Here is an 18,668-nt window from a genome sequence, read left to right as displayed (position 1 = left end):
AGATTATACTAATGTACTGGTGTTTGTGTGCCAGTCACAAAATACTCAGCACAGTGTAAAATTTCCTCACATCTTCCCACTTCTAGATTTTTGATGGATAAAGACAACTTTGCCTCCAAAAACGACGAGTCACAGGAGAATGCTGAGGACTTGCACTTTCCTCTCTCATATTACTACATAGAGTCGTCACACAACACTTACCTTACTGGCCATCAGCTTAAAGGGGAGTCCTCAGTAGAGCTCTACAGCCAGGTATGCAGGATTGGATCGCTGTGTGGCTTTCAACATGAACTTGTTTGTTTTACTGGCAAGTTGCAGAAACATGACCTTTTTGCTTTGAAAATCTAAATGTCCTAAACCCCTGCTTGCAAAACGTTGGAAAACATGATGTGTGGGAAAGCTGCCTGTAAGCACAGTTGTGCTCAAATGCCTTTTCTAAGGCAAAAAAATGGGTTTAGTTTGAGATTCATAGCATTTAGACACCAGTCGGTCTGACCCAACCTACTAAAATTAGACTTTCCCACAGGAAAGACTGATCTAATATTTTAGTTCATTCAGATGTCAAAAACACTACTGAAATACTGTACATTACACTGCAAAGGCAAATTTCAAATAGAACTATAACTTCTAAAAACATTACTTCTAGGAATATTCTGCAGTTTCTTAGACTTTATGCCTGATTGGTGGAGAACAGGGAAAGAATGATTTCTCCCTAGGGTTTTTCATTCTGTGTTTGTACATACATATATTTGTGTGCCTGTCTATTTACAATATTTACTCTCTCTTCACAAAAAAAGCTCCCATCTCTAGTTTTCCAAATCCTGTGCTCTGTTTCCCAATGGCTTTTTTACAAAATGCTAGAGAAAGTATTCAACTTCCTGTCAGTAGTGTGTTCATTACTCAGAATGTTAGGGACTCACCATTGAGAAGAGCTCATGTGGTGTCCCATGTGCTCGTTTTCCTGGGGTTATAAAACAGAGAGGTGAGGCTGTGGGAGGAAAACCTGACTAACATGATTGCAATGAGTAACACCATTGCAGAGGAGGTTCCTGTAGTAGCACTGCACAGGAATGTGAGTATTGTGTGGTAATAGCTTTTTTCTTTGCTAACAGATGGGAAGTGGGAAAGAGCTCAGCTGGCTTCCAAATTTGCATGATTCAGAAAAGCTTCTTCCTGTTCCTCAATTAGCTGTCACCAACTGAAGGGGCACTTTGCTCTGGCTCAGTGTGTCTGGCTGTCACAGCAGTGCTGCTGTGCCAGCTGTGGACATAACTGCCTGAACTCCAGTTATTCAGGTTTTGAGTAGGAGAAGTAACTTTTATTTTGTTCATGAATATTTTTGCTGGAAATGGGTTTGATGGTTGAGATCTTTCTTTCCTGTGAAATATATAATTGTAGTTCAGGTAACTCTTGGAACGACAGGCTAAATACTGTTAGCAATAATAGGCTGTATTGTCAACAGATGGGTTAGCTTATCTTTCCTTTCATCCTTCCTCTTTGCTTCCTTCAGTGGTTTTCTAGCAAGCAGGGCTTTCTAAAATAAATCAATGAATAAGTAAAAAGTGCATGAATTAACTAATGGCTGTAAATTAGTTTAATATAATTGATTAAATGGCCTGGCACATTGCCATTCTAACTATCCTCATAGGAGTTGTTTCTTAAGACATATTTTCAGACCATCTTCTATTTATAAAACAACAAAAAGAATCAGCAAGCAAACTGCAGGTGCTGTGCCCATAAGCTGTTAGAGGAGCAAACTTGCATAAATTGCTATGTTGCTTTATAGCTGCTTTTGCAGGTAGAGATATGGAAATATTTCTCTCTGTCAGAAAATGAAGGTGTACATTAAGAACCACCTTCAAAGGTTTCTGTGTGTCCTGTAAGATACCATGAATTTCAAAGCTTTATGGCAATTCTCCTAATAACACACATACTTTCTTAATTTCCCCATTCTTTCTCAATGGGAAATGAGGAATTCAATTAGCAGTTAGCTGGGGACTGTATCTTCTGTGAGCTGTTTATTCCACAGAGATTGTTCTTTCTAGCACTTTTGCTGAATCACTGGGTTTTCATTCAGCTCTGCAAGGTCTTGTCTTCTCCTCTGATGGCACGAGACTGTGGCTTATATGTGTTTACACTGTTCAATTGCATTGTAGGTTCTTTTACAAGGCTGCAGAAGTGTTGAGTTAGACTGCTGGGATGGTGATGATGGAATGCCTATCATTTATCATGGGCACACCCTTACTACTAAGATCTCTTTTAAGGTATGCTGGTAATTACACATAGAAACAACAAGAAAAAAGAGAGAAGAAAATCAGTAATTTTTTTATGTAATGAAGGAAAAATTTACCTACTAGAAAAATTCAAGTCCTAATAATGGGCTACATCCTAATTGAACATGAACTATGGACTATGTCAGACATAAACTCCTCAATGGTAAAGATTATGCTTTTCAAATTAGTTTTTATAGCATTTTTTGTCTCTCTGTTGACAACATAACTATGTAGCTATGACCAGTTCTGTTGTAACAAGATGTCAGGTTGATCTGTAGGATCTTGTTTTGAATGAAAGCCAATTGTGGACCCTTTCTTCTTAGAGAGAAAACAGATGCCTTCCCCTTTCAACTAACAGTAAGTTAACTGAAAGATGCAAAATAATCACCTGTTCTTTCCATGGCCTTTCTTTCTCACAGGAGGTGGTTGAAGCTATTGATCGCAATGCGTTCATCACTTCTGACATGCCAATTATCATATCGATAGAAAACCACTGTTCATTGCCTCAGCAGCGCAAGATGGCTGAAATCTTCAAGGTAGCCATAAATTGTGGTAAATTATTCTAAGCACCTGCATTGGGCTCTTCCATAATATCTTACATGTGCTTGATATTTCAGAATGTATTTGGAGATAAGTTGGTGACCAAGTTTTTGTTCGAGAGTGACTTTTCTGATGATCCTATGCTTCCTTCCCCTGGCCAACTGAAAAGAAAAATCCTGCTTAAAAACAAGAAGCTGAAAGCCCATCAAACACCAGTGGATATATTGAAACAAAAGGTAAAGTCGTTGCTTAACAGCAAGCAGCGAGACCTAACTTCTGTTAGACATAATTCATTCAGGCTTGAGGTTTTTGCCATTCCCATCTGTGCAGCAGAATGATCTAATGCATATTCAATAATCTAAATTTATATTCGTGGACTCACAGTGGATTGCAGTGCTTTCAAACAAGTAGGCAAGACATATAGTAAAGCATAGATGCAGCATGACTAAATTTTAGTGTATATTAATTTTAGAATACTTGACAGTATTATGATTAACACTACATGCCCTATATGATAAACATAAATGAATTCACTCTCTGAGGCTACAATATTTGCTATTCATGTTTGTTGAGAAATAGTGATACACATTATGTGTGTGTATGTACACTATGTAGTAATTCTTTGTAGGGTTCTGCTTTGTTTCTTGTTTCATGCCCAAGCCAGGCAAATACTCTCTTTCCTACTCCCTTTTCATGAGGGACTCTGCTATTCAAACTTTGCTTATACCTATACAAGAATGTATTGGATTTCTAAAATTTGGGCTGCATCTCTAGCAGCCTCAATATAATAATCTATAGTTTGTCAGCAATTAGATTGACTCCTTGAAAATTGATTGCTTTCACCCAAAATGTAAACACAATTGCTCTAGACTTGAATTCCTTTATTAGAATGAGCAAATCACACTGATTTACCAGTATATGGACATTCTCCATCTTTTGAAAACGTTTTAAACTGCTTCCAAACCAGCATCCCTCAGACTGGCAAAAGGCAGTCTTGCTCTGAATGATGTGCAAAGGGGATATTTTCCACATAATTAATTAGGTTTCACATCTTGTTAAGTGTTTTTCTTCCAATATAAGTTTTCTTTACATTCAAACTCTTAAAAATGTATCTTAGCTTGATCTTGAATTATTTCTCATTTAGTATATGCTTTCATATACATAAAATAAGATGCAAACAGTGATGAAAACTCTTTTGCTTTTTACAAATATTTACCAACAGTGTAGTAAGTGATTCTGTTGTTGTAGGCTCACCAGCTGGCACATATGCAGGCACAGGCTAGCAATGGTGCTAGCAACCCCACACCTACCAATGAGGAGGAAGAAGATGAAGAGGATGAATATGACTATGACTATGAATCTCTCTCTGATGGTAACCATATTTGTTGATTTATTTATTACAGAACTATAGCGATGAGACATGTAAATAGTCTAGCTCAGGAGTGATGTAGGTAGGTTGACCTTACCTTGTCAGAGGAAGATGTACTAAGTGTTCTTGGTGACACTTCAGTGCAGTAATCTTTAATACTATGGAATTAATTTGACTGCGTAGAAGACTTGAATGTGACTTTAACTCCAACCATTATATGTTTTAACTGTGCAGTGTATGGTAAATTCTAGTCTTTATAAACTGCATTTTTTATATTATACAAAAATTATTGTGTTCATCGTGTACTCTCTCTACACTCACCTGTATTGTCTTTCTTAAGTAGTTTAGGCACCTTAAAGCTCAAGTTTACAACAGGCATAACCCTTGCATCTGCATGATCTGTGAAGGACCTATTTTAGTTACACTTTCAGTATCAGCTGTTCATGAGTAAAGGTAGAGAAGCTGCTGAGTCCCTGGTTTGTTCAATGGAGATGGTTTGATTAAGGCTTCAGCTGCTCAGTGAAAAAATGGCAAGGCATGCCTTAGTGACTTGCCTTGTAAGATCATGGGCTGTCTATGCTTCAGCTACCCTAGTCTTCAGGAACTGGCAGTTTAGGATAAATCCACTTTTAGGAGCAGTTTATAGATTGAATATAAAGATTGGCATACCAGAGGTGATAAAAAATACTGTAGTTTGTAGCTTCCACTACTTTCTTAGCTTGCTGGGTCATTCAGTCACATTTGACTCTACTACAGATGAGGACAAAATGTGCCCCACTGAAGAGCTGAGCTGAAGTCAAGTACCTGTTTTTTGCTTCTCGTGCTGTGGGGCTGGTTGATTCTGGTAGAGAAAACAGCTAGAGTCAAAAAACATTTAATCCTCTTAACTTTTGTCAATGGGCATTTGTCAGAACCTCCATGTAAGGACTGAACAAACTGGATGCCCCTAAATCGATTACTTGTTAATTTTAATTAGTAATTTTTAGAGAATATGTCAAAGTCGGTCACAGTGTGTTTGCCCAATGTGATGGGCAAGTGAAACCAAGTTCTTTGGGTAGTTAAGTGTTGCACCATGGTTCAGCTCTTTAAATGAGTCACAAAACTGACCAAGGGGACAAACAGTTACAGATGTGCTTCAGTGTAGGTAAATGTAAGGTTATACATTTGAGGGAAAGGCTTTGAATCTCGATTATATGACTCTATATGAGTCATATATGACATATGACTTATATGATCAGCAATGGCAGTACCAGTTTCTGAGGTCATGGAATTATTGAAAGTGCTCTGAAATGCTCAGCTTGGTGTGCAGTGACAGCCAAAAGATGGAGATCATCGGGAGCAGTACTGAAAACAAAACATCTTTTTGCTTCTGTAGAAAACCTTAATGTATTACAGCTTGAGTTTTGTGTCCAGTTCTTGCCTCCAGGTCTCATGAAGGATATAGTGGGGTTAAGGAAGTTAGAGAGAAGGGCAGCCAGAAAAGTAGAGGGAGTGCAGTGGTGGCCTTGCACGAGTCTGAGGTGGCTGGAATTCTCCTGCTGGTAGAGAAAAGGATTGAGGGGTGAATGGGAAGCAGGTTTGCTAAATCAAGAAGTGGTAGATAAGAGAATTACAGAACTGTTACTCATTAGATCCAGGAGGTGCTCAGTAAAACAAGTGAAAGATCAGTCTAAAACAGGTGAAGTATTTCTTTGTGCATTGAGTAGTAAACTTCTAGAATTAGCTGCCAAGGGTAATTGCAGAGCCAAGTGGCATCAGCGTGTTGAAAAAAAAGGATTGGACAAATTTATGGGCAGGTTTATAAGCAAATGTTATAGGTAGAAGTATTTTGTCAGACATCCCTAATATTCAGCAGTTGTGGTTGTTGGGGTGGTACTAGGGAAGTGAACCATGCTCAGGGACTGGTTGCTCTCTAAACAACATCTTCTGTTGCCACTGTCAGAAAGAGAATGCTCAGCTAGATGAACAATTGGTCTGACAGAACTGGGAATGTTCTCCTGGCTAAACAGTGAAGTACTTCCCTCACTGAACCTTTAAGTCTAATGGGGATCTGTTTAGGTCCTGAGACTATTTGTGGAATAACAGTATTAATTAATGCTAACATAAAAATTTGGTGACATGAGTTTGGCATAGGTGCTGCCTTCAGTTATGTTTTGCTAGAAAGTTGGCCTAACTGGCTATTTGACAATTCTCCTTGTGTGGGACACAGTGGAGATAATAGTTTAGATGTGAATTGCTGTGAAAAACTTAGATTTTTGCTAACAGACTTGGCCGAGAAAATATTGCAAGCTAGTTGCAGTAAGTGACTTTTGAGCAATGTTCTAGTTAAGAGAAGGTTTGAGAATTCTGAAGCTAGCAAGAAACATTCACACCTTCCAATATATGAAGGAATCTGTGGCATGGTTTACTGTTTTATTCCAATTCTTTTGGGCCTTTAATTATGTTAATATTTTGGCAAAACTAATCTAAGTAATGGTCTGTAAACCTTCTAAAAGAGATTCAGTTTTATTTTCCTTACTGATACATTTTTTTGCATAAGTCTAATAGTTTTACAACTGACACTTAATTTTCATTTCTCTGGCTGTAAATCTAAATTTCCTTTACTCTTATTCCCTCTCTGACTGTTTCCCTGTAGCTGATGTCCTTAATGCTTCTCCTGCTCCTAACAGCCAGGAAGGTAAAAGCCTTTTGGTTGAGCATTTTAACTGCATGAAATCAGCACTGCATCTTCAGCCTGTTCAATGTGACAGTGTGAATATATGGTTTCTACTTCATATTGTAAATGCAATCAGATATTTCTATATGACATTGTTAACTGGTCAGTAATTCTTAGAAGGCTGCATGTGTGACACTGGTTTTGCATAAAAAGAATATGGTCAAAGCATCAGGAATGTCAGGAATGAAATAAAACCATTCCTTTTGTGACAGTTACAAGAGTTTGGTCCAGAAAGGCCAAATCAGTATGTATATTATTCTCTGATAAATATGTAGCTTTGAAGAGGTATTTCTATAGATACAAAAAGTATTTGTGCATGGTCAATGTAAGGAGAGGGAAGCCAAAACTTGCTGTGTACATTTGATGTGGTTAATTGTGTTTGGACTTGAGCATTTTTTTGTCACTCAGGAATATTATTTGTTTTCAGATGGCAAACATAATTCATTGGATGGTTTGGTTTTAAGAGTCATCTGAGCACAAAAGGATGGGGTTTAAAGGAAGAGTAATGTATTAACCAAAGCCAAGCATTAAAATTTTAAAGTAGGTTACTACTAGAAGAGGATGCTTTGACCAGTAAATGCATCATTTTGGCATCTGGTTATTCATATAAGATTCAGAGCACTGTCCACAAATACTGTTAATTCAAATTAAACTTCCAGTTGAACTTGTTTGGCTTTATGTTTATTAAAATCCCATTGATTTCTAGATAACATTCTTGAAGACCGACCTGAGAATAAATTAACCAGTGATAAACTGCAGTTTGAATATAATGAAGAGACTGCCAAACGACTAAAGAAGGCTGACTGTGCTACTTACAATAATAAAGGAAAGGTAGTTCTGCTTTTTCCCCCCTTCTTCTCAGCTGCACATTGATACATAACCAGCTTTGAAAGGATTTGAACAGTTTAGGTAGCTGAGACATCAGGTGCCAAATCTGCTTTAATCAAGGAAAATAGTAGATGCATGGAAAGACACCAGGGAAATAGATTATACAGCACAAACACTCACATACTGTTCAAGAAAAGTCCTCAGAGGTTGTTGTACATATAGGCTGCTTGGCTGAAGTTCAGCTGTTGTTGCTCTCAGTGAAAGCTTCACTGAAACTAGATTCAGAAGTTTATTTAGATATCTGATTTCCATTGGCATCGACAGAACTGAAGATTTCATCCGAATCTTCAGCATCTTTGTGTATCCAAATTGTTTTAAAATACCTCACTGTATCAGATAACCACAGTACCTCATATTAAATCCTCTGACAATGGTACCAGTGCATTGCTGGTTAGAAAACTGTAGTTCTTCCTGAGCATGGATGTGTTTTGTCTCAATGTTTGTAGAACTGACTCTGATTAAGGCCTTTGCACACTACCACAGAATCAGTTGCAGGTGTTGATACATGAACCTGCATGTGGAGGGAGATGTGTTAGGTGAAGACACAAACCATATAGGAGGAAAGAGAGAAAATATTTCGAAGATATAAGTAAGACATGTAAGAGTTCTTCCACATTTGGTAATCTTATTATTATATGTTCTTGGATTTGCCACTCAGGTTTACGACATGGAGCTGGGTGAGGAATTCTATCTTCCACAAAATAAGAAGGAAAGCAGACAGATAGCCCCAGAGCTTTCAGACCTTGTCATTTACTGTCAAGCTGTAAAGTTCCCTGGTAAGTACTGCCCTGGTTCATTGCTTTAAGCTTACTAACTCTTGGAGACATGAAGTTTATGTTTTGAATTAGTGAGTAAAAGCATTTTCAAATTGAAGTAGCTGAGCAGGTTCATTCTTGATGACTTGGTAGTCTTCACAATAACAGCTCCTGGCTGAGAAGTAGTACTCATAAATTATGTGAACACATACTGTTTGTCATATTAAAATGTTTACAAAAGTGAAATTTGCCAGTCTGCACAACTTAGACAACTGTTTCAGTGCCAAATGCCAGATGACAGAAAGCTTTATCTTAAGAGCTTTGAGTTTCCATGTAAGGAATTAGGAAGGAAAATATTATTAGACCTTAAAGGAAGAGCATGTCACATTTCTTTAAGTGACCTCGATTTAGTGTGTCTCACCTTTGCCTACAGCTGCATCTTCTATTCTTTCCTAAAGGGACAGGAGAGGAGCTCTTTGCAGGGGTAAAACAGCCTTTTTGTGGGGTGGGTGAGGACTGCTGATTGCACACACACACACAATCTGCACAGAAGGAGTTAAGGGAATAGGAGTGTCTTCTTCTGCACAGTAGAAAGAATAACGTTTGCAGAGAAAAGCAGAGGGAGTAGCTGAAGAGATCACTGATAGTTACTTGTGCAGTACTGAAATATGAGGTTGGGTATATTTTGGTTCATACTCTGTACATAAATACTTTTAAATTGAGAATTTATTGTTTATTGATATGTTGAGTGTTTTGAATGAAAAATCTGCTTTTCAGTGGAATGGTTCTCTATGGAAAAGTTAGCAATTCTGCCAAACCATGATCTTATACAAATAGAACTATAATCAGATTAGAGAAGCTAACCAAACATAAAACAGTGTCAAATAGGCAAGATAAACATGCTGGAAAATGGACAGACATTCTTTTATAATCTTCTGTAAGTTTAAGAATTGTAGGTGTCACTTGTAAAAATAATGACTTCTAAAAATTCAAGTCAGATACTTTTTTCATGAAAACTGCAATGAGATGTTTCAAATGAAATATTTTCTCTTAAGGAAAGATATTCAGGATTAAACAGAGGTAGTTTGAGTTGTCACAAGCATTTTGACACATGAAAAAGCTCTGAAGTTCTAAGAAAACTTTGAAATACTTAATTTTTAATGCAATTTTGGTTATAAAAGAAATACCTGCTTTCTTTATCAGATTTCTTCTTCTTGCTTTAAAGGGGTCATGAATAGATCAATTAAGAAAATTAGCTCTTTTCACAGATGAACACATGAAGCTGTAGAAGTTAGTTTTCCCACAAACTTTGTCTCCTTTGGTACAAATACTGCCTTCTCTGCAAGTAGTGCAGACATCCATGGCCACTATGCCACTGCTTGGATTGCTCTGCTCAGCCAGAGGGCACAGACATGTGCAATGCCACACCCCAGTACTGTCCATTAGTGATGGCAACAAGGCTGGTAGATCATGACTATGTAGCTAGTGACTGTGTTTCTAACTAGCTCAGAAAATGTGGAAGTTTTGGAAATAGGAAGGGCAGAATTCATGTCAGCACCTGATCAATGGTATAAATACTTTATTTCTCCTGGCTTCATTTATTTTTATTCAGTGTTTACAGTTGCCTACATCCCTGAATGTTAATCACTGCTTTGTGACTATAAAAAAGGACAAGGACCATTATGTTCACTTATCCTATCCTACTGAGCAACGCAGACTTCCCTAAGTGTTCCCTGGTCAAAACAGAATTTATCATGTGGAGAAAATAATGTTTAGAAAATCTCTGGTAACGAGGAACCTACCACAGTTCTTGTTTCTGTTATTTTTTCATCCTTACAGTCCTTGCATAAGTTCAGTTTCAGTCTGTTGGGTATCATCATACCAGCAACTAAGAGGGTGAAGGTCTGTTCTTCAGGTCACCCGAGATGAGGGCAGTGAAGCACACTTGAGCACAGTACTGCTTTAACCCATTAGCACATGGCTTGTTGCCTTGATGCTGAGGATCCTTACACAATGAGTAGAGGAACTGAGCACACAAAAGCAGGGTTTGCACAATCAAGCAGAGAGAGCAGGGGAGTCACCTGAGCTAACCAGCATGAAATTCAGTCACCATCTCCATTGTCTCAGACTCTCTGGCCCTATGGTATCACTTTCAAGAAATTAAAGTGAACACACTAAGGGGCACCCTACACACAAAATTGCTTTGAATTCTTTTTCCAGGTCTGCAAACCTGCAGACTAATTGTCTGTTGGCCTGAAACACGTGGTGAGAAGGTGGCAATTACAGTTTAACCTGTCATGTTAGTATGGTATAGAACAAGAAGGGCAGGGAAATTTGCAATCCTCTGGATTAAAAACCTAGAAGCAGTAAAGCAGTGTGCTTACATCTAACACGAGAGACAGGCACTAAACTCTGTAACTTGAAGAATACAGCACGGAGTTTTAGGGAAATGCAAAATTTACTCTGTCGTTATGGTAGTATGATAGGATCTATGTACAGTATGGTGGGATCTAAGCTGGTCCTACTTGGACCAGAGAGTTGGACCAGATGACTTCTATATCCTTGTCCACCTCCGTTATTTTGTGAATTTATGAGCCTGTGAATAGGTGATGCTATATTTTGGAGACAAGTTTAAATTGGAATGAAAAATGCCTCTGGGAGGAGACTTGTCACATGCAAAGCATGGCCATGGGAAAGACTGAAAGAAAACTCCCAGCTGCAGCTTACTCTGTGGCCATCAGATTGGGTTCAGCCAGTCCTGAGGTTTTGCTTTGCAGTCTCCGGTGATTTGTGAGGTTAGTTTGTTTCCTCAGTGACTGTCTCCACAACAGCATTTTGAAACCTGGGTCTTGCTTGCCAAATCCATTTGATCCATTGAAAACTGGGATTAAATAGTGCTGGAAGCATAGAGTGCATAACTCCTCATTCTTCTAGTCAGTTCATATTCCTTGGTCTCAGGAATCTACCATCTTCTGTGGTTATGTGTATTCTTTGGCCCAAAGAGACAGTACATCTCCAATGCTGAAAACATTTATGTGTATCCTAAATTTTACTAACCCAAGCAGTTCCATTGAAACCATCCACATAATTTTAGGAAGTACATGTACACATGCCATAAAGATTGAGAGCTGAAAATTTACAGCTGTGGACAGACTTGAGTCAAAAAGAGGCCAATGATTGTGATTTATGTGTATTTGAAATATTAGTATTAAATCCAGAACTGTCTTTAGGTGTGAATTGATGTGGATTAATGGGGAATGTTTTAGGAGTCACAGGCAAATAACAGTGTGTTTGCTTTGTTAGATTCTATATCACAAGTATATCTTGGGTCTCTGAGAGCATCCCACACTCCAGGATGTCAGAGCAGTGTCAGAGTAACTGTGGTGCATTTTGTCTTACCACTCCAGGATGTCAGAGCAGTGTCAGACCATTTAATTTTGGTCTGCCATGTGCTCTCTCCAAGTCAACAGAAAGAAACTGACTTAAGGGGGATTAAGTCTGTTTACTTCACTGGGATTTAGGTCATGATTTTAATTAGTATGTTTCTAGAATGCACAGGTTTGAATAATAGCTACACTAGTGCTTCCCAGCTCCACTTCCAGGACATATTGGCCATTAAATGTGTAATGGATTTTGCACACCTATTTCCCAACACTGAAATACAAATAAACAGATAACTCTGAAAACATCTTGAAGTTAAACTATTTAACAAAGAGCATTTGGACATTTTCCTTTATATCTTTAAATCATATTCTTGCATTTATATGATTTTGTAGGTCTTCTATCCTAGATATATTCATAATATTCACTACTCTACAGATTTATTGCTTCTATAGAAAATATTTTTACTTAATAAAAGTTATTCCAAGGATGAATGCATTGGGACTGTTACTGCAGATTTTTTTTTAGCACAATTAGGACCACTTGGTAATTCAGGAGAAAGTCACTACCTACCTCAAGCCAGGAAGTAAAATGGAGAAAAGTTGTGTCACAGAGAGAGAATTGTATATCATATTGCTTCATTTGAAGTTTTACATACATTATGTATAAAAAACATGCATACTATATACATATATAAAGGCATGTATATAGGTAAAGATGTTGAAGTTAAATTTTGGAAAAAAATACACTTCTTGTCCTGTGTACCATATAACAGGAGTATTCATGCCTTCAAAAATAATGTAAAATATGATGGAAAATGTTGTGCCCTCTTGGTCATGTTTTTTGGCTCATTTATTCTACATTTATGGGAACAGGCTTGTCGACTCTAAACCCATCTGGCTCTAGCAGAGGAAAAGAAAGAAAAAGCAGGAAGTCCATTTTTGGCAACAATCCTGGCAGGCTGAGCCCTGGGGAGTCAGCTGCTCTTGCCAAAGCATCTGGAAAAGGTAAAGTTCCATCTTCTTTCACCAGTCACGTGGAATGACTCTGTAATCCAACACATGTACCAGACCAAGCTGTTAAAGATCAAATACTTTGCAATGTGTAAGATGTCGAACTTTGGAATGGTTTTTCATTAGTGCTGCAACTATTACAGTAACATTGTTATAACTGGAGTGTTGAGTATGGAATGTTAAAATAAGATTACTTGGTCAGGAGTATGATGACCCTAATTCATGAACAATTCAAAACTAACATACATTTTAAGTGATGTATCTTAAAGTTTGTATTTTAAAAGGTATAAATTAATATTGCAAAGTACAAATGGAAGGCAGAACTGCTGACTGGATTCAGCAAAGAATTTTTATTGTCTGAAGTAGGACTTAGCTGCCTAAAATTCAGCCAAGTCCAAACGTGTATTTGTGCAAATTATACTCTGCAGGTTAGTTAGTTTGTGAACCTGGAAAATGTGCTTCTGCTTAGGAATAGATGTAAAGAAACACAAAGAAAGTACAGAAAAGGTTTGGGATCATTCCTTGCCTTACAAGTGATTGCCATAAACAGAAAGTTAGGGTTGTACCCTTTCTTGAACTCATTTTCTGGCTCAGGGAGCATTGCATTTCTTGCAGCCTAAGGGCACAGCTGCAGCAGACAGGCTAGATTTCCCTCTAGAGGCCAGTGTCCTAAGAATGAACGAGTCTGGTGCCTAATTCTAGAGGATCTAAGTATGCTGCTGCCCTTGTCCCCTAGCTCTCTGTAGATTGCCTGTTGGGAGATTTAGCAGATAGCTGTCAGTCTTGCCTCTCTTCCTCATGTAAAGGAGAATAAGGCAATTTTACTCCTTTATTTTATTCAGGCAAATGCCAATTAGGTATTCAATTATAAAAATGCTTGTTAACATGTCTAATCATGGTATTATTTCAATACTTAAAACAGTTTCCTCTCATGGATTGTTCTTACTGTATAAGGAGGAGTTACACTTACTTATCCCAAGTAGTGTCGTGTTCCAGGATCACCTTTTTCTGCCATAACCAAAACATGCACACATACTCCACTAGAAAATATGGAATTTTCTGAGTCTCTGGACCTGCAGCTCTAACTTGAGGGTGCTGTTTATTTTCCAGGTCCTTTTGACGTGATGCGGCAGACGTGGGAAGATCCTTGCTCTCCTTACAACTCTCCAGCTTCTCTCAGCGCTATCATAAGGACACCCAAGTGCTATCACATCTCCTCCCTGAACGAGAACGCTGCCAAGAGGCTGTGCAGGAGGTACTCCCAGAAGCTGATCCAGCACACCACCTGTCAGCTCCTGAGGACTTACCCTGCTGCCACACGCATCGACTCCTCGAATCCCCATCCACTCATCTTCTGGCTCCATGGTGTGCAGCTCGTGGCTCTGAACTACCAAACAGATGGTACGGGTGCACAAATGCAGGTTTTAATACAGTTTAAATATGATATAAGTCTTTGAACTGCGAATTTGCATTGATTTTCCCTGCTCTCCCGAGGAGATCTACCTCTCTGTGCACCCCAGCACAAGCAGGTTCAGTCTGGTCCTTGCCTGTAGCGATCCCAGAGTCCAGAAGTTTTGTTCCAGTGCACATCCCCTGATAACACAGAAGTACATCTTCCATTTTTATTATTTTATTTTATTGCTGAAGGGTATTTTTCCCCCAGTTTAAGTAGCTGTTATCCCTTTCTGATAATTTCAAGTCTAAAAAGGCACTGAACTATCTTTAACTTAGAAGTGCTGCCTTGGATGCTGGTTTAATGTTGATAAAGACATTTTTGGACCCTTTGCTATCCTGTCTTGTGTTCCATAGAAATGTGGGGGATCCATTGTGTCACCTACAGAGCTACACAGTCAGTGCCTTTTCATTCTACAGTTTAGGGCACACACCTAGAAACCTCTCAGAGCCTTGCAGTTGGATAAAAGACAACAGAAAGGGTCAGAAAAGAATGAACTGTTCTATTGGATAGATTGGATACATATATCACAGCTGTCTCTAAAAGCCAAGAACAAAATGATGGTACATAACTAAACTTAAAAAGATATACTTAAAACATGACTTTGTTTTCACTGTTATGGTTTGTCCATTGCACCATTGCTCTCTGTCAGTTTTGGCTGCTTTACATCCACAGATCTTCCTCTGCAACTCAATGCAGCGATGTTTGAGGCTAATGGTGGTTGTGGATATGTCTTGAAACCTCCAGTTCTGTGGGATAAAAATTGTTCAATGTACCAGCAGTTCTGGCCATTGGAAAGAGACCTGGATAATAAGGAGCCAGCTATATATTCATTAACAGTAAGTACATTAAAAGGGAATTTCATACAGCCAAACAGATAAAAGTAGAAAATATATAACTACAGTCTTTAACCAGCATTACACTCCTGCTTTTATAGGAAAAGACTGAATCTCTAAGTTTTGCTTAGACTTCTGAAAGTCAATATAACTAACAAAAATTGCAGGGGGAAGGAGCAAAGATTTGTCTCTATTTTATTTTATTGGCTGGTTTGTATCCATAGTTACTTTCACTGTTTCCTTCACAATATTTATCGAAACCCAGTCCTGAAAGCATTTTCCCTGGGACTCTACACAACTGTATAAAATTACACGTGCCTTGATGTTTGACACGTTTGTGAACACTTGAGAAGCTGTTCAGAATCTCAAAAAAAATGCGGGGTTTTTTTAAAGTTATATAATAAGATGTATAATTCATGGATATGTGGCCTGAAAAAAAAGTATTCTCCTAAGCTAGTCCCTTTGAGGAAATGGTTCAGAAAAGTGAGATTCATAAGGATCAGAACTCTCCCAGCTGTGGTAATTGCACATCTAATTCTTGTGCTATGTCTGCCAAACCAAGCCAGAGGTCAGTGCCATCATCCCAGAGTAATGGAGATGAAAATGTGATCTTTTTGACTGCATTACTGGTGCATTCGTTCTGGATTAACTTTCAGATGCCTTGAATGGTTACACTCATGATGTACAGTGTATTTTTTTTCAGAGGAAAAGATGCCGTAGCAGTGGTGTTGGGAGTGCAGAGGGCTGAAGCAGCTCTGCTTGTGAAATTACTACCCTGGCAATTACTAAAGCAGAGGAGTGTTGTAATTAAATCAGCATGTTAACAAACTGTGCTTAGGAGTGCGCTAAACAATGTTTAGCTCAGCATCATGAGCAAAAGGATTACTCACTGATTGGTTTCTCTGTGTACTCCTCGGCTTCAGATTGTGTCTGGACAGAACGTTTGCCCCAGCAACAGCACAGGCAGTCCCTGCATTGAGATCGACGTGCTGGGGATGCCTCTGGACAGCTGCCACTTCCGAACGAAGCCCATTCACCGCAACACTCTCAACCCTATGTGGAATGAGCAGTTCCTTTTCCGGGTTCACTTCGAAGATTTGGTCTTTCTCCGCTTTGCAGTTGTAGAAAATAACAGCTCAGCTGTGACAGCTCAGAGAATCATTCCCCTGAAAGCACTGAAGAGAGGTACAGTATGGTTGCAGTGACACCCTGTGCCAAAATGGTCCAGCAGATTCCTGGACTGAATCCTGACAGAGAGATATTTTTATTCAGCTGGTTGCATTTTTCTAGAGGAGACAGGGAGCAAATATCAGTCAACATACGATGTCCTGGCAGTACAATGCTGATCTAACAGACTCCTTGGGAGCTGGCAGCTCCCAGGAGACTTGTAAAAAATCTGATCCCATGCTGTTGTGGAGACAGGGACATCTCGTACACAGCTGCATCAGTCCTGAGCACTTGTGAGGTTGTGTTCACCTGGAGACTGCTGCTCCCTTAGGAAGCATGGTGTGGTTTCACTCCCTGACTTGTCCTAAGCCCAAGAAACTGCTGTAACTGGTGATCACTGGGCAGAGGGGAATTGCAGTCCTTGAGGAGTGGTGAAGGAAGGGTGAAAACAAGTGAGAGAGGTGAGGAAGCATCACTAGTTCTGTGGCACCCGAGGGTGGGAGTTTCTGTGTTGCCAGCAGCATTTTCACATTTGCTTTGTGCCACTGTAATAACACACAACTGTCCAGGCTGGCACAGATCTGACCATAGACATGCATTTTCCCAGTGAGAATTTGTCCTTGTTTCATCCATATTCTAAAATGTAGCTATTTTATGCATGAATATATTGAATATTATGGCAAAACACAGGTGGACTGTCACTCAGCAGTTCATAGCATTTGGGTTACACTGTGGTACAGGGTGTGAATCCAGTGTTATTACAGTGCTTTAAATCCCATCAGTGTGGCAAACTGTGGCTATAAATACAGCAAATTTGAGTTTTCCATTTATGAGACTTGTGTCCTAGGATGTGGCAAAGTAGTAACAGAAGGGGGTTTTTTTCCTCTTTAGGCTACAGACATGTCCAGCTCCATAACCTGCACAATGAAACATTAGAAATTTCCAGCTTGTTCATAAACAGTCGGAGGATGGAAGAAAATCCCTCTGGAAACACCCTGCCTGCATCTATGGTAATTTAGTTTTTGTGTGTATGTGTGAATTACCTGTGTTCTTATCTCAGAAACTGCTATGATGTGAAGACTTCTACAGCCTGCACGTTCTTTAGAAGTACCTCAGTGCCTACTTATTTTTGGCTTTGGTGGAAGTAAGGTTATCCCAGCTGGCTGAAACTGCAGGAGGGTAAATCTTTTTGGTCTGATTTCTCTGGGGTATTTGGGTATAGCATGAGAACTCCTGTGCTGGAGGAGGAGTGTGGTTGAGCAGTTAGGTACAGTGCTGCCTCATGCATTCCTTTATGCATGATTGCAATTAAAGTATTTGGGACAAAGGATGCAAATTACCAGCAATTTTGGAATAATGAGAGTAAAATCGAATTCTTTTACAGGGAAAGATAGACCCTCTGTTTCCATAAATACATGCATATTTATATATATATGTGTGTGTGTGTGTGCAAATCCCTATGTTTGTATGTACAAATATGTATACATACACATACAGATATGTGTACATCTAAGAATAGGTATGTTTGCATGCACAGGTGGATGTGATTTTGTTTCAGTAGCCCTTCATGTTAGGTTATCTGACTTACTCATGTTTTGGTAACTTTAAACATGTATATTATCATTTTGCTGACTCTTTGAGTGTTAGATAGAACCTCCTGAGCTCCTGTGTGTGCAGCAGATGGGTTGCAGATGAACTCCTCCTGCAAATGTAAAATCACAGAATCAGTTTGGAATACAGAATAATGCTGAACATGTGTCTTGGTGAAATACTAGGGCAGAAAGGAAGAACATAAATGACTTGGAGGTTAAAAACAAAACTATAGATTTTCACCCAGTAACCTGTATGCTGAATCCAAATAGTCTGAGCTGGGATAGAATGGATAATGAGTGATGGAGGGCTGCCCTTTGTCCAGCGTATGTACTCTCACTGGAAAACTCTATTTTCTTCTTTCTCTTCACCTTCAAGGTAGGTGGAGTCTTTTGGGGGAGGTCATTGGGGTTTTTTTAAATGCCTCCATCTGTAGTGTAAGAAAGAGCCATGTATGAACTGGAGAGCTCTGCTCTGTCGAGGTCCTTACAGCTTGTGTGTATAGTTTCTTTTAAGCAACTTAGAAATAACATGCTTGTGTGAAAACATTCAGTAACCTGTTCAATGTTTGTCTGAACAGTTGTTTAGCTCGGGGGAAAGGAAAGCTGCTGTTCCTTACAAAGTGACAGTCCATGGAATTCCAGGCCCGGAGCCTTTCACTGTTTTTAACGTGAGTGCAGGGACCAC

General features: G+C 39.0%; 1 protein-coding gene across 1 annotated transcript in view; it reads left to right on the top strand.

The window, feature by feature from the left end:
- Positions 1 to 86: 86 nt before the first annotated feature.
- PLCE1 (phospholipase C, epsilon 1) overlaps positions 87 to 18,668 on the top strand; it is a gene marked incomplete at its 5' end in the record, with an annotated part of 22,625 nt that continues 4,043 nt past the window's right edge. Inside the window, 14 exons of the mRNA XM_009071168.1 lie at positions 87 to 252; positions 2,157 to 2,264; positions 2,693 to 2,809; positions 2,891 to 3,049; positions 4,062 to 4,185; positions 6,818 to 6,859; positions 7,605 to 7,729; positions 8,445 to 8,562; positions 12,798 to 12,929; positions 14,046 to 14,336; positions 15,064 to 15,227; positions 16,148 to 16,409; positions 17,283 to 17,401; positions 18,562 to 18,663. Of these exons, the coding sequence (XP_009069416.1) occupies positions 87 to 252; positions 2,157 to 2,264; positions 2,693 to 2,809; positions 2,891 to 3,049; positions 4,062 to 4,185; positions 6,818 to 6,859; positions 7,605 to 7,729; positions 8,445 to 8,562; positions 12,798 to 12,929; positions 14,046 to 14,336; positions 15,064 to 15,227; positions 16,148 to 16,409; positions 17,283 to 17,401; positions 18,562 to 18,663 (2,029 nt within the window). The remainder of the gene's footprint in view (positions 253 to 2,156; positions 2,265 to 2,692; positions 2,810 to 2,890; positions 3,050 to 4,061; positions 4,186 to 6,817; positions 6,860 to 7,604; positions 7,730 to 8,444; positions 8,563 to 12,797; positions 12,930 to 14,045; positions 14,337 to 15,063; positions 15,228 to 16,147; positions 16,410 to 17,282; positions 17,402 to 18,561; positions 18,664 to 18,668) is intronic.

The sequence above is a fragment of the Acanthisitta chloris genome, unplaced genomic scaffold (genome assembly GCF_000695815.1).
Source record: "Acanthisitta chloris isolate BGI_N310 unplaced genomic scaffold, ASM69581v1 scaffold45583, whole genome shotgun sequence".
Taxonomy (NCBI): Eukaryota; Metazoa; Chordata; class Aves; order Passeriformes; family Acanthisittidae; genus Acanthisitta; species Acanthisitta chloris.
This window is presented reverse-complemented; position numbering and strand designations above follow the sequence as displayed.